The sequence below is a fragment of the Brachyhypopomus gauderio genome, unplaced genomic scaffold, assembly GCF_052324685.1.
Source record: "Brachyhypopomus gauderio isolate BG-103 unplaced genomic scaffold, BGAUD_0.2 sc71, whole genome shotgun sequence".
In the NCBI taxonomy this organism is placed as follows: Eukaryota; Metazoa; Chordata; class Actinopteri; order Gymnotiformes; family Hypopomidae; genus Brachyhypopomus; species Brachyhypopomus gauderio.
In genome coordinates this window covers 701,843-714,938 of record NW_027506892.1, presented here as the reverse complement: position 1 = coordinate 714,938, position 13,096 = coordinate 701,843, and the positions used below count along the sequence as shown (strand labels likewise).

At 44.3% G+C, this 13,096-nt stretch overlaps 3 protein-coding genes across 3 annotated transcripts; 1 reads left to right on the top strand and 2 right to left on the bottom strand.

Annotated features, from left to right (window-relative positions):
• Positions 1-284: 284 nt before the first annotated feature.
• Positions 285-4,690, top strand: rfc5 (replication factor C (activator 1) 5). The gene is made up of 11 exons (XM_076989815.1): positions 285-443; positions 1,269-1,333; positions 1,720-1,856; positions 2,070-2,149; positions 2,416-2,489; positions 2,760-2,919; positions 3,146-3,227; positions 3,339-3,468; positions 3,565-3,642; positions 4,242-4,296; positions 4,451-4,690. The coding sequence occupies exons 1-11, from the start codon at positions 397-399 to the stop codon at positions 4,545-4,547; spliced, it is 1,005 nt and encodes a 334-aa protein (XP_076845930.1). The 5' UTR covers positions 285-396; the 3' UTR covers positions 4,548-4,690.
• Positions 4,691-4,743: 53 nt separating this feature from the next.
• Positions 4,744-8,293, bottom strand: wsb2 (WD repeat and SOCS box containing 2). Its single transcript, XM_076989814.1, has 9 exons — positions 8,178-8,293; positions 7,851-8,019; positions 7,601-7,761; positions 7,329-7,460; positions 7,126-7,226; positions 6,080-6,270; positions 5,525-5,617; positions 5,240-5,353; positions 4,744-5,007 (listed from the first exon to the last, which is right to left on the bottom strand). The coding sequence occupies exons 1-9, from the start codon at positions 8,197-8,199 to the stop codon at positions 4,806-4,808; spliced, it is 1,185 nt and encodes a 394-aa protein (XP_076845929.1). The 5' UTR covers positions 8,200-8,293; the 3' UTR covers positions 4,744-4,805.
• Positions 8,294-8,601: 308 nt separating this feature from the next.
• Positions 8,602-13,070, bottom strand: vsig10 (V-set and immunoglobulin domain containing 10). Its single transcript, XM_076989808.1, has 9 exons — positions 12,587-13,070; positions 12,184-12,468; positions 11,480-11,785; positions 10,776-11,057; positions 9,834-10,118; positions 9,392-9,505; positions 9,261-9,273; positions 8,924-9,078; positions 8,602-8,849 (listed from the first exon to the last, which is right to left on the bottom strand). Exons 1-9 carry the CDS (start codon positions 12,633-12,635, stop codon positions 8,788-8,790), a joined length of 1,551 nt encoding a protein of 516 aa, XP_076845923.1. The 5' UTR covers positions 12,636-13,070; the 3' UTR covers positions 8,602-8,787.
• Between the last annotated feature and the right edge of the window lie 26 nt (positions 13,071-13,096).

Genomic DNA, 13,096 nt, shown 5'->3' with positions numbered 1-13,096 from the left:
CCACTGCCTGGACCCAAGAAAACTCTCAGTTTTGAGTTCGGTATTTAGGTTGGCCAGCTACACACTTATTCACCATGTCTGTGTAAACTCCAAAATCATTCCTGTCTTTAAATGTATTTTCTTTTTAATCGGCTTGGACTAATACTTTTGTCATATGTATATGTTTGTTTATTCATTTCTAAATATGCACGCACATGAGGATATAGTTCGTTTTCAGGGCTTAAGAAGGCGGGCGTTCACACCCCCCCACCTCCACTCGGTCCTGATTGGGTGGCGAGCTGTCGTCACACAGCTTTCCCGGAAGTAAAACACTCCACGCTGTCAGAAAGCGCGCCAAGACGGAGCCCGTACAAACGCGGATATCTCGCCACACACAGACCTACAAACCCCGTTAACATGGCCTCGACGAGCAAAACACTCCTTCAAACGAAGAATTTGCCATGGTAAGGCTCAGGTACAACACACAGTGTTTAAATCAAGCATTTGGGAGAAATACTCTTTTTATTACATGTGCGTATATCGCTTTATGAATAAGAGACTCGCACTGCGCAGCGTATTGGCAGCGTGAACTAGTTTAATTTAATTAAACATTTAGTCTAGTTTAATTAAACATCTCCACATCTCGGTGAGGGAGCTAGTTCACTGATCACGTCCAGAAGGTTTAGACCTTTAGGGGACTTTTATCTTGGCGGTTCTGTTGCTATCCGGCTAGCCGAGCCTTGAGTAGATGTAGCTGGTTGAGTTAAAGACTAAACTATCACAGTTATACAGGCGGTGCGCGTTTAACCTGGTTATCTATATTAGTTCAGTTAAAGAGTAACCTATCATAGATATCCAGATGGTGCGTGTTGTACCTGGTTATCTATATTCAGGTTGGCTATGATCAGATGGGCAGCAGGGTGTGTGATGATCCCCTCCCCATCTCGGGTGAAAGTGTCTGACACTGGCTCGCATTTCATTCACCGACTCTCATTCTTGCCAAGCTGGTTACCGGTGGAGGGATTAGTCTCGATAGGGTGGAGAGAAATGGTCTGAAACTCAATCAAAGGTTAGACACGTTTTGATTAAAGAGACTATGCGTACAATAGTGCGACTAATATAACCTATTTGTGTGTACACATGGCTATTATGAGACAGGAATGGTCCCCTTAATTAAGTTTTTTAATTGATGTTCGTTGTATCCAGATCAAAAGACTAATGCACTTTCTTTAATGCTCCTGTTGGTTGTAGAAATAATATTTAATTGTTTCCCCCTCCAATAATTGCAGGGTTGAGAAGTACCGACCTCAGACTCTAGATGACCTGATTTCTCATCAAGACATTCTGAGCACAAGTACGTTATAAATCCACCAAACTGTGACATGTCAAGCGATCATATGTGATGGTAAACCATCATGGGCAAAACTCATTCTGCTCTAGCTGTTGTTAATGGGTCATTCAGATGTAAAGTTCACACACACACACACTCACACACACTCACCACACTGTAGTATACCAGACTCAACTCATTCACAGATCATCAGTGTCCTTATTCATTGTCTGCACATTGTACATGGACATCATATCGTTGCTGCCGCTTTCTTCGAAGGTTTGTTCTTGGGATTACACGCGTGTTATTGGCTGGTATGAGACTGCAGTCATTAGTAGCGTGGCCCGGGTGGTATGAGACTGCGGTCATTAGTGGCCCGGGTGCATAAACCTGAACCCTCCTCTCCACAGTTCAGAAATTCATCAGTGAGGACAAACTGCCCCATCTGCTGTTCTACGGGCCTCCGGGGACGGGAAAAACGTCTACGATCTTGGCCTGCGCTAAGCAGCTGTACAAGGACAAAGAGTTCAACTCGATGGTTCTGGAGGTACTACAGAGTAAAACCTCGTTCTGCTGTCAGTTCGACATTTACTACTTTAAAAAAGAAAATCAGACTTGATCTGGGCCTGTGTGTCACCATAGAAATGAGAACAGACCGTTTAGAAATGGTACTTCAGTGAGTAATTGTACCCTGTAATTGTACCCTGCGTTGTGAATTAGGAGTTTGTACATTTTTGCTTTTGTCGTTTTGCGTGTTCAGCTAAACGCGTCTGATGACCGCGGCATCGACGTCGTCCGTGGCCCAATTCTCAGCTTTGCCAGCACCAGAACCATTTTCAAGTAAGGAGGTGGATATTCTATAGTCTGTGCTGTATATTCTCATATGGATGTTTCCAGGCTCTCACAGCCTGCGTCAGAATAACAGAACACAGTAAATGTTATTAACACCTTTGGTTTATTCTATATTGTGTTGATAAATTTCACGTTTTTGTACAATGCCCACACTTCTGTGATGCCATTAAATGGACATTGCCCTAACCCTAGTGGGGTTTGATTTTAGTTTTTTTAGTGTAAGGTTATGCTCTCCTGGTTTGCTGTTGTTGCAGAAAGGGCTTTAAGCTGGTGATCCTGGACGAGGCGGATGCCATGACTCAAGATGCTCAGAACGCATTGAGAAGAGGTACCGACATCTCCGCCTCTACCAGCTGACCCGCTGGGCTCACAGATGGCTCAGTGATGAAAGAAGCCAACTGGTTTTGAACTGGCCAAAGAAACTGGTTCACAGATCAGAATTGGAATGGATTTTGAAAATAGAACATTTTTAATTGAATATTACGAGATTAACAGCATGTTATTTCTTATAGAACAGCAGTGAAACCAAGGTATTCCTATTTTAATATCTATTAACCAAATAAGGTTTATTTCTGTCTCCCGACTCTCTCTCTTTCAGTCATTGAGAAGTTCACAGAGAACACTAGGTTCTGTCTAATCTGTAACTACCTGTCCAAGATCATTCCTGCACTCCAATCCCGATGCACACGCTTCCGGTTCGGTCCGCTGTCCCAGAGTCAGATGATTCCACGGCTTGAACATGTCATCCAGCAGGAGAGGTGAGCTCCGCTACAGACCTGCTCAAGGCACGGAGGCCACGTTCGTATGATGTCCTTTAACGAAACATCGTCCGTAATGCGTGCCATAAAACGTCTGCAAACGCGGAGTATTTAATTCATTTAATTCAGTAGTGTTTTCTGGCTGGACGGTCCTGGTAACTCGGGCAGCTGGAGACTCGCCAAACTCGTGAAAATTTCATGGCATCTTTGTGTGTGTTTCTTTAAGCATCGACATCACTCCAGATGGCATGAAGGCTATTGTGACCCTGTCAGTGGGTGACATGAGGAGGTCATTGAATATTTTACAGGTTTGTTTCTGACAAGTTTTCAAAAAACAAATGCTGGACGATTGCGTCCTCCTCCTCTTCAGAGTGGAGCCGTGTTTGCCCCTTACGAGTGATGTTGTCCTGTCTTTGTAGAGCACCCACATGGCCTACGGGAAGGTGAATGAGGAGACCGTCTACACGTGCACGGGACATCCCCTGCGCTCCGATATCGCCAACATTCTGGACTGGGCCCTAAACAAAGACTTTTCGACTGCGTATAAACGTATCCTTCCTTCAGTTGCAATCTGGTCCACGTAGGACAAACACGCACACACACCCTGACTGACTGAGCGATTCTTCCTTTACGGAAGTCCAACAGAGATTCTACAGCTGAAGACGTTGAAGGGTCTCGCGCTGCATGACATCTTGACAGAGGTGCACCTGCTGATACACAGGGGTGAGGATGGCCGTCCCGGGTCTGCAAAGGCTTTAAAGGTTGCACAGAAAGATCAGTTGGTCAAGCCAGTGGATTTAGGAGAAACCAATCATTGGTTCATATGTAGATAAGAAAATGCAGTAAACCAACTGGGTGTGGTTTTTTTTTTTTTTTTGGTTTGTTCAGACACAGATGACCAGTACTTACTCTCTCTCTCACACTCACACACACGCGCTGTTCACCTGCTTGCTAGAATGTTTTCTTGTGTCCTGGTTTCCCTAGCGCTTCCCCAACGGTTGCCACAGAAACGGGTTGCCCCCCCCCCCCTTTGTAGCCCATTGTCAGTGCCATAATGTGTTGTGCTTCTCTGCTCCTGCACCGAGTCTTTGGGACATCATTTTGAAATTGTTCTTTTTCATCCAAGTACTCAGACATACAAATGTCCACACCACGTGGTTGAGCCATGTTTTATTGTACTGGGAAAGTGCACTCTGTACTTCATTGTGGAAGATGTACTCAGAATTCAAAGTACAGGTTTGGTGGATTTTGAATTGGCAAAACTGTCGCCACGTTAGAATGGCGTCTAACTGGTTGGTGTCCTTCTTCTCAACCCTTTGCAGTGGATTTTTCCCCTTCCATTCGGATGGACCTGCTCATCAAGCTCGCAGATATCGAGTGAGTAGATCTACTTTACTTCCTGGGTTTGGATGCCTGCGAGATAATCATCCCAAGGAACTTCCTCATAAGGAAGATCTTGTCTGTACACACATCAGTGGAGGTTTGGTGGGGTATGTTTTGGTAGGACCTGAAAACTGCTTCTCCTTCACAGGTATCGTCTTGCTTCTGGAACCAACGAGAAGATCCAGCTGAGCTCAATGGTATCTGCCTTCCAGGCGGTCAGGGATCTAGTGGTCAGTGATGGCTAGTCCAGTTCCCAGCTCACCAGACCTTCCGTGCTTCGATCTAGCCTACGGCCCTGAAGACCGTGAGCTAGCCAGGATGGATTATGTCAGTGTGTTATTACAATGTTACATAAATAAAATGGAATTTAGCAGCTGTATAAATTGTAAAATAGCCTTTAAAAATAAATGTATCCTTCATAAGTCCCTTTTGTCCCAGAAAACAGAACTTGGTTTTGATAAATAACAGCCATAAAGTGGCTACTGAGGTAGAGGAGGTGGCCCTCAGCTGTAGTGTTCAGTGCATCGCAAGACTTTTTTCTTAGGAACAGTCCTGTAGGTGAGAAAGTCCATGAGCTTCTTGGGGAGGGGCAAAGCCCTCACCTGAAAGGTAGACACGGCATGTCTGAGCGCCGTCCGACACAGGTGGCGTAGACTTGGGACCAGGCGAGGAACTCTCCAGAACTTCACATGACCATCTCGACACCTACAAGCAGACACACCTTTACTTTTGGGTTTAAATCCGCAATAGACCCAGTGAGCAAGAATAGGTTGAAGCTCTGTGCAAACAGAATTGCTGTACAAAAGGCCAAATATTCCACTACCCAACATTATGCAACAACTGTTTATATAACAAAAGGGCAAATAAAAATCATAGGAGTGTGTAATAGGCGAAGCTGCTATCAACACAGAAGGTGGCCAGTGTGGTTTGTAATTACCCTGTAGCAATGATGCTACCCAAAGGATGAAAGGCACAACATATCCCGCTGACCCGGTTTTGATCCGACTCAAAAACCAGTTTATCCTGTTCCATGTCCCAAATCTGCAACGCCCTGTTACACAAATGTAGGATATATTACATTCAGACACAGGTAGTGCTTGACCAACAGAACTGGGTCATGTTGTATATGTATGTCAAAGGCATGTCTGAACACAGTCTTGAGTCTTAGTTACACGAGGCCAGTGCATTTTACAGTGTACTGAGTATTACAAAAGTGTCTCACCTGTAGTCTTTGAAGGCTAGCTGAGGGGCGACAGGTGAGAAGCTCAAAGCAGTGAGCAGATTGTCATTTTTGCACATACATGCATCACAGTCCCTGAAGGAAACGGTGAAATCAAACATGTTGGGTATATAAAGTTTTATTTACAGTCAATTGCAGCCACTTAAACCGCCATACTGGTGTATGAAAACTTAACAAGCCAAACATTCAGGCCAGTTCTCCCCTTCAGCACGGTGTAAATATTACCTACAGGGCCAAATATCCTTACCGGTTTACCTTTACCCAAATCTACATACACCTGTAAAGGACAGTAGCTTAGGGTTCACTGATCCATGCATGAAGCTGCTCACGTGAGTCACTGAAGCTTTAGTATTTACCAAGGGCTAAAACTGCCTGTTTGTCTGCAAGTAGCCGTTGCTTAGGACATCCACGTAATGAAGTCAGTCGTTTTGACAGCACAGGGCCAGATTAAGATAAAATGATTCTTGCATTAGTTTGTGCCCAGGACAGCTAACATACAGAATGGGTGGAAGGTTCATATTTGAATAGATCACTCACTCAATTTTAGTCAGGTGATCTGCTGTGTAGGGATCCCACAAGTCCAACCACCATCCTGTCGTAGCGTGATGTGAACCAATCGCAAGCAGCGCTCCGTCCATAGAGAAGTCACATGATATCATGGTACGCTCGTGATCATACTTCAGGATCCTGATGAGGGTGTGAGATCTCAAACTCCACAGGTACGCTTTCTGAAAGCAAAATTCCCCACAGACGTCCCGACATTTTCCATCTTATGTAATGCATCAGATTAAAACAAAACGGCATGTATATTTCATCTTACTGATTGAAACTGATAATACACGATACATTTCAATGTCATTGTGTACTATGGTTTCACCACAGGCTACAGGCCAGGGTTAGGGTCAGGTTTCTACGCTTATGCTTGTAGAAATGCATACACAGTGTATGTAGTTTGACTATTGAGTTGCATCTAAAGTTTAATGCTTACGCATAAAAACACTTTGCCAATGAGTTTTTCCCCCATCCCCACAGACACCCCATCTGCCCCGCCCTCTCCTGGTTCAAAGCTACCCAACAAATGGACTGAGCCATGTCACGTTTCCTTAGACACCAAAACTACAGTGAAGGTTATTAGGCTTCTACTGCACACTTGAAACAACCCGCATCACTTCCTGCAGGAAATCAGCTCTGTGTTAGGATGTTGCATCAATACTGCAGTCTCCCACAAGACCGCTCACGTGAGAGGGGGCGGGGCCAAGACCGCTCACGTGAGGGGGCGGGGACAAGACCGCTCACGTGAGAGGGGGCGGGGACAAGACCGCTCACGTGAGAGGGGGCGGGGACAAGACCGCTCACGTGAGAGGGGGCGGGGACAAGACCGCTCACGTGAGAGGGCAAGTGCTGTTTTTCCAGATACACAACTGTACAAGTTGTTCTTTTCTGTCAAAAGTTCAGGAACTAACTACAAAAAAGCTTTAAATCAGCAGAGCAACTCCAGCTAGAACCCCATGACCGATGTGAAATGAAATCATAACACTGTTTAAGCATTGATCACATTAAATAGTCAGTAATCAGACACTCACCGAGTCAAGATTACAAACTGAAGCGATCATGCTACTGTCTGGAGAGATTGAACATTTGAACACCCAGTAGCTTGGACCAGTCAACACATGACTCTGAGCACCTGTACACATTAAAGATCGGATTTTAAAAGAAAGGTTAGTTAACTGATCACTATAACCACTGTTAAAGATCAGTTTTTTTAAAAACGGGGACTTTGTAAGACCTTTTTTTACCAAGTCCCAGATCCTCAACGTTTTGTCCCTGGAGGCCGATACAAGTGTGAGACTTCCATTCGGAGCGAAGGCCAAATCTCTGACAACCGACGTGTGTCCAGCCAAATTGAATAGTAACTGTCCTGAAAATTCAATCAGAATCAGTGATACAAATGTGTGCGACGCCCGCTGGTATTGTGAGCTCTTAAAAATCAAGATTACACAATCACGCCGTGGATACGCGTAAGATAAAACAGGGCAAAGTCCAACTTCGACGTCTTACCGGAGGACACGGCCCACACCTTGATCACGCCGGTTCCGAGGCCCGTTACTAGGAGCAGAGCTTCCTCACACCTGTTGGGCAGGTGCGGTCCAAACGCCATCCCCCAAACCGTGTGGTCGCAGTTCAACGTTTGGGCTTCGCCGTAATCAGAATCGGCACCACTGAAAGAACATCGTGTGGTAGAATAAATGGTGTATTTGGAAATATCGCGTGGTTTAGGACTACAGACATTTCACCAACGTTTATATACTTATTGGATGTCGGACGCCAGCGAAGCACTTTGACGAGCCCGTAACCCATCGACCAGGCGAAGTGCGACCCGTCGGGGGAAAAGCAGACGGTCCACGTCTCACACCCGGCGGTTCCGTACAGGCGAGGGTGATGAAGAGGTTTTAGCTCCAGTATTAAATCATCTGGATCTGTTTAGCGTTTAAGTGTTGGAAAGGGGAGATTTAAAGACAGACTACGCAGAAAGAAATAACCATCGCAATCACGTAATAAACAGCAAACGCGATTATCAACCGTCTCCATGACTAAACCTAAAACATTTGGTTCAAAACGAGAAGTCTCGCCTTACCGTCTTGTGTTGTAGTGCACATTATATCCACAAAGTCTTTAGGCAAATAAAAGATTCGCCTCGGGCAGCCAGCAGCGCTCACAGCTTTATTATAGGGACGTGGGGCGTGGAGAAACATGCGCACTTAAACACGCACCACACCGCCTGCTCCAGAACCATTTATACCAAATTATACGTGCAAATGTCTGTTGTAGATAGCGGATTTTACTATTTATTATTTTTTGCGGCATTCTCCAACTCGTTATTTTTTTTTACATTTTTAGCAGATGAATAAAAAACGCGTTATGAAGAAACCATATTAGGCTATAAGAAGCTGGCCATCAAACATTTCAAGTTTGAACTGAAATATCTGCTGTTCGCGACGAAAAGTAAACAAAAAGTGATAAAACCATTTTCATATTTTACACATTAAAATACATTTACGTATTTTAATACATCTTTATTTTACACATCGTATTTTAATACATCTTTATCTTAGAAACAGACTACAACATACAAATACACACATGTAGTTACAGTTTTAATTACAACAGTTTGTATTCCCTGCACTTAAAAAAAATTATCACAATTTAAAAAAGTTCTGTACACTAAAGTCCACTGGGCCGGTCCCTCACTCTTCTGGTAGGCTTTGATCTTCTTGGTCTGCATCGTTCACAATATCTTCATGATCACCTGAAACGAGGATAGAGATTACATTTCATCCTTGTCAGATCCCCCCATCCCGGAGAGGGACACTCATCACTCACTGGACTGGATCCGGTGTATTTCTACGAGCGTGGTTGCGGGTGTGGGTACGTGTCCGTTACTCAGAGGGGGGAGTCTCGGAACGGTGTCGCTGAAGATCTCATCTTCCTCTGACTCAACAAGACTCACCACGTCTGTCCTGTCCTCTTCTAAATGTCTGGAGAAAACACAGGTTTTTAATAATTACTTCAGTGGTTCATCTAGCTTAAAAAGTGCTTCTATGATAATTAAAATGTTAAATGTTTACTTTAAATATATATATATATAAATACATCATGTTATTCCATCAGTATATCTATGGAGTGGAAGTTGTCACTGTCATGTTATGATTATACTTACCTAAATCCAATACCTGGGTAAAGGAAAGACAGAGGAAAGGCCATTTTAATCAAAAACAGGCTAAAATTCCTGAGCTTAGTTTTACAGTCAATGCTTCAGACCATCAGCAGTGTGGCCGTAACATGGCTCACCCAGACATATTCTGTCTCTGTGGGAATATGCCAGGAAGCCCAATGTGATTCCAGCTGCCACGATTAAGACAGAGATGAAGACGCCGACCACCACCCCAGAATTATTTGCAGAGGCTGAAAATATGAAAAGCATTTTCCTTACATGTCAATAACCACACGAGTCAGTCGGTTGGTATCAACAGTGACGTACAGTTCAGTGCAAGAAGCATGTGGACTAGTAGCATTCCAGACACTACAGCACACAAAGGACTGAACTCATCTGGCCAACAAAGTGCTAGCATTAAGGACCTGATGCTAATTAGTAAATAAACCAAAACAACAGACTCAATAATTTTAAAAGTGCATGCTTCTATTTTTCCTCAATATTAGTGGCAATATTTTCTTCTGGACACACGTCATACAAAAATACATACATCCAGAAATAGCAAATTGCGCCACTCACATCTAACAGTGACAAAGACCTCCAGTTCCTTTGCGGTCAGAACGTTTTCACTCCAACAGAAATATGTGCCTTCATCTTCCTTCGTCACGTTGACTATGGTGAGTGTGCGCAGAGGGCCCGACCCAGACAGCAGGTGTCTGGCGCTGGGCGCCACGACCTCGTGCGTCTGCCCTCGCTGCCAAACGGTTTGGGCGGGAGGGAGCGACCTGTCCTCGGAGCAAGTTAAGGTGATATTACTGCCCTCCAGGGCAGTTACAAGGGGCTCTCCCACTGGGTAAGGGGCCTCTGCAACACCACAAATAAATCATACAGAAATGGATTACAGATTGGTAAAGAGGGAGATGAGGGGTCGTGAACTATGTGATCGGTCATCGGCCTCTTTAGCCTGTCAGTACGATCCATCATCTCTTTACCCTGCTGGTAGGGGAAAAGGAGGAGATAATGGATTACATATGGTAGGGAAACGCATAATAAAGTGGTAAGAGGTTGTTAGGAAGTATACAAGTCTCAAAATGATGTTTCACCTTCACTGTTAAATCCTATAAATGTAGATGCAGACAGGACAGGATAATGGAGTCTGGAGGGTCATATGACCCGTGCGGTACAGTCACAGTTAATCCTCCAACATCCCCTACTCTCTGCATCATCAGTGCATTATATCATAAACATAGCAGATTTTATAGAAACCACTTCACAGCTTTGTATGCGTATTTAACAGCATGTTATTAATAGTATAAAACAAGCAGAGAAGGCCAACTAGTCTAAAGCACTCAATACCATTTCTATATCCAGTAGCAGATTAAACACTTTTAAAGTACTTTTATATACATATTTAAACATTTCACACACCATTATGCAAATGGAAATTGTATTACAGTGAACTCTTAAACAGAGAGTCGTCTGTGTGTCAACATTTCACCAGAAAATGAGTGCAGGTCTTACTGAGCGTGAAGGAGCAGGACTTCTCTTCATTTGACCTTTGGACAATATGTTGTGCCACACATTTGATCTTCTGTTCCTCATACAGCATGGTCCTGTTTAGGGTCACCTCTAAGTTCTCCGTGTCCTCCAAGGAGGTTATAGTGCGCATTCCGTCTGTCCTAGAGTCCACGAACACCTGGAGCTTGGGGACGGGGTAGCCCCCATACCAGCTGCAGCTGAACTGGACCGGGTCAGGACGACTGATCTGGGACCAGCTGCAGTCTGGATGTGTCTCAGGAGCATCTGGAGAACATGGAGATGACATTTATGTTTGATCAACAAGATGTGATGAAGATGTGTACAGTTACACAATAACGTGACTAAGACATAGACAAAAAATAACAAATGTAACAGGCTTGTGAAAGTGCTTAACACAGCTATGCTTATTATGAAATTAAAAGTGCTTAACACAGCTATGCTTATTATGAAATTAAAAGTGCTTAACACAGCTATGCTTATGTAATCTTTCATATCTTCACTCCCAGTCCAAAACTTCCAGTCCCCAAAAACATACATGCACTGCGTTTACAACGCTCACGTATGCACATGTAAAAGACTCCACAGGCAGGGACGGAGCCCCACTTCAACACACTTCCAGAAAAGATTCCTCCAAAACACATACATGTACTTTAAAGCAGTTACGTGCATTACTTTGTAAACCTTACAGTACACTAGCAGTTCCTGCGTCTTCGTCGCTGTCCTCTTGGAGACGAGGTTCTGGGCTTCACATGTGTAGTTGCCCTGACCACTGGGCTGAAGGTTGGAGATGCTGAACACCAGCCATGATCCATTGCCACACCCCATCCTGTCATTTTTCTGAATGGAGTCTTCAAAGGTCCACGTGAGGTTCTGTGAAGGGTACGACTTGCTCGAACAGTTAAAATAAACGTCGGTGCCTTTTTGTATGAACAGTGTTCCGTTCGATAAGGATTTTGCTAATTTGATTTCTGTTTCCACAATGTCTGGCCCACCTAAAATACCACACACACACACACACACACACACAAATTAAATACACATAATCCATAAATCCATGGCTCTTGCTGAGCAATATATATATTATATATAATGATGATTCTCCCTACTTTAATACCTCTAATTTTGAAAGCCACCATACAACGTAAAGTACAATGGTAAAAAGCTAACGTTGTTAGTGAACACCCTGAGAACATAACAGGTTTCTTTTAGGTTTCAGTCGCTTGGTTGTGGGTTACTAGGCAAGTAGGCCTACACGAAAACCTGAACTCGCAAAACTTGTTTGTTGAGGAATCCCGTGGCTTGCATGATCTAACGCAAATCCTGCGGCACATATCGGAAATATTACACTCACAAGCAATGCGATTTGAATATCTGTTTGACTAGAACATACCAGCAATCTGCAGCAGAATGTTCCGAGCAGGGCGACCAGCGTCGGGCAGGATCTCACACTCGTACTCGCCCTCGTCGAATATCGTCAGGTTACTGATGTTTAAGCTTCCGTCGGTCAGTATGGACCTGTGTCCGGTTCGGAAAGGCTCGGAGTGGTTGTGGGTGAGCAGCACCACACCGTCCTTCATCCACGTGGTCACAGACAGACTGATGTTCACTGGACTCTCGAGACATGGTACCAAGGCGCTGTTTCCGAGCTCTCCTGTTATAACACGCTGTGGGTCCGCTGTGAAAACAGGGAGTGTGAGACACGAACCGAGCCAGGTTAGGAGGAACCAGAGAGAATATCCCAACACAGTCTACCCATTACAGTCCTGGATTAAAAAGCAAACTGTCAAACTTACCTGACTGACAGAGATAAAAGTGGAGAAAAACTAGTGCAAGAATCTCCATTGTTGGAAGCTTTGTTAAAACTTTAGACGAAGGGGACAGAACCACCCAGAACCACCCAGAACTACCCGAACTTGTGAGGCGTTAATACGCGTGTTCGGAATTAAACTGTCATATCTGAAATGCAATAACGAGTTGAGCAACATCTAGACGCTTAATTCTCCCTCTGCATCTAGATCATTGCGCAGCCGGAAAGTTTCAAACTCGCGATTTTGTCAAGTCATAATTTGACATTTTTAATCTACGTGTTTACTGTTCGCTGTGTACCTGTCGCCCCTGTGTCTCTGTCCCGGAAACACACACGCACCACACCCTCACCTGTCCACGTTAAAGGCGCCGCAACCCACAGGTGACACATGAACAAACATGTCGCATTTTAACGTTAAGAAATACTACTACGTTTCGCTGTGGATTTTGGTAGTGTAGATTTTTGTTCGTCGTGCTGTTTTAAAGACTTATTTTAA

Coding starts and splice junctions, on each gene's coding strand:
- rfc5 (XM_076989815.1), top strand. CDS start 397: ATGGCCTCGACGAGCAAAACACTCCTTCAAACGAAGAATTTGCCATG. Junction 444..1,268: donor CAAACGAAGAATTTGCCATG/GTAAGGCTCAGG, acceptor CAATAATTGCAG/GGTTGAGAAGTACCGACCTC. Junction 4,297..4,450: donor ATCAAGCTCGCAGATATCGA/GTGAGTAGATCT, acceptor TCTCCTTCACAG/GTATCGTCTTGCTTCTGGAA.
- vsig10 (XM_076989808.1), bottom strand. CDS start 12,635: ATGGAGATTCTTGCACTAGTTTTTCTCCACTTTTATCTCTGTCAGTCA. Junction 11,786..12,183: donor CATTCTGCTGCAGATTGCTG/GTATGTTCTAGT, acceptor GTGGTATTTTAG/GTGGGCCAGACATTGTGGAA. Junction 11,058..11,479: donor GCAGGAACTGCTAGTGTACT/GTAAGGTTTACA, acceptor CATGTTCTCCAG/ATGCTCCTGAGACACATCCA.
- wsb2 (XM_076989814.1), bottom strand. CDS start 8,199: ATGTGCACTACAACACAAGACG. Junction 7,762..7,850: donor TGGCGTCCGACATCCAATAA/GTATATAAACGT, acceptor ATGTTCTTTCAG/TGGTGCCGATTCTGATTACG. Junction 5,008..5,239: donor GGTAGCATCATTGCTACAGG/GTAATTACAAAC, acceptor GTCTGCTTGTAG/GTGTCGAGATGGTCATGTGA.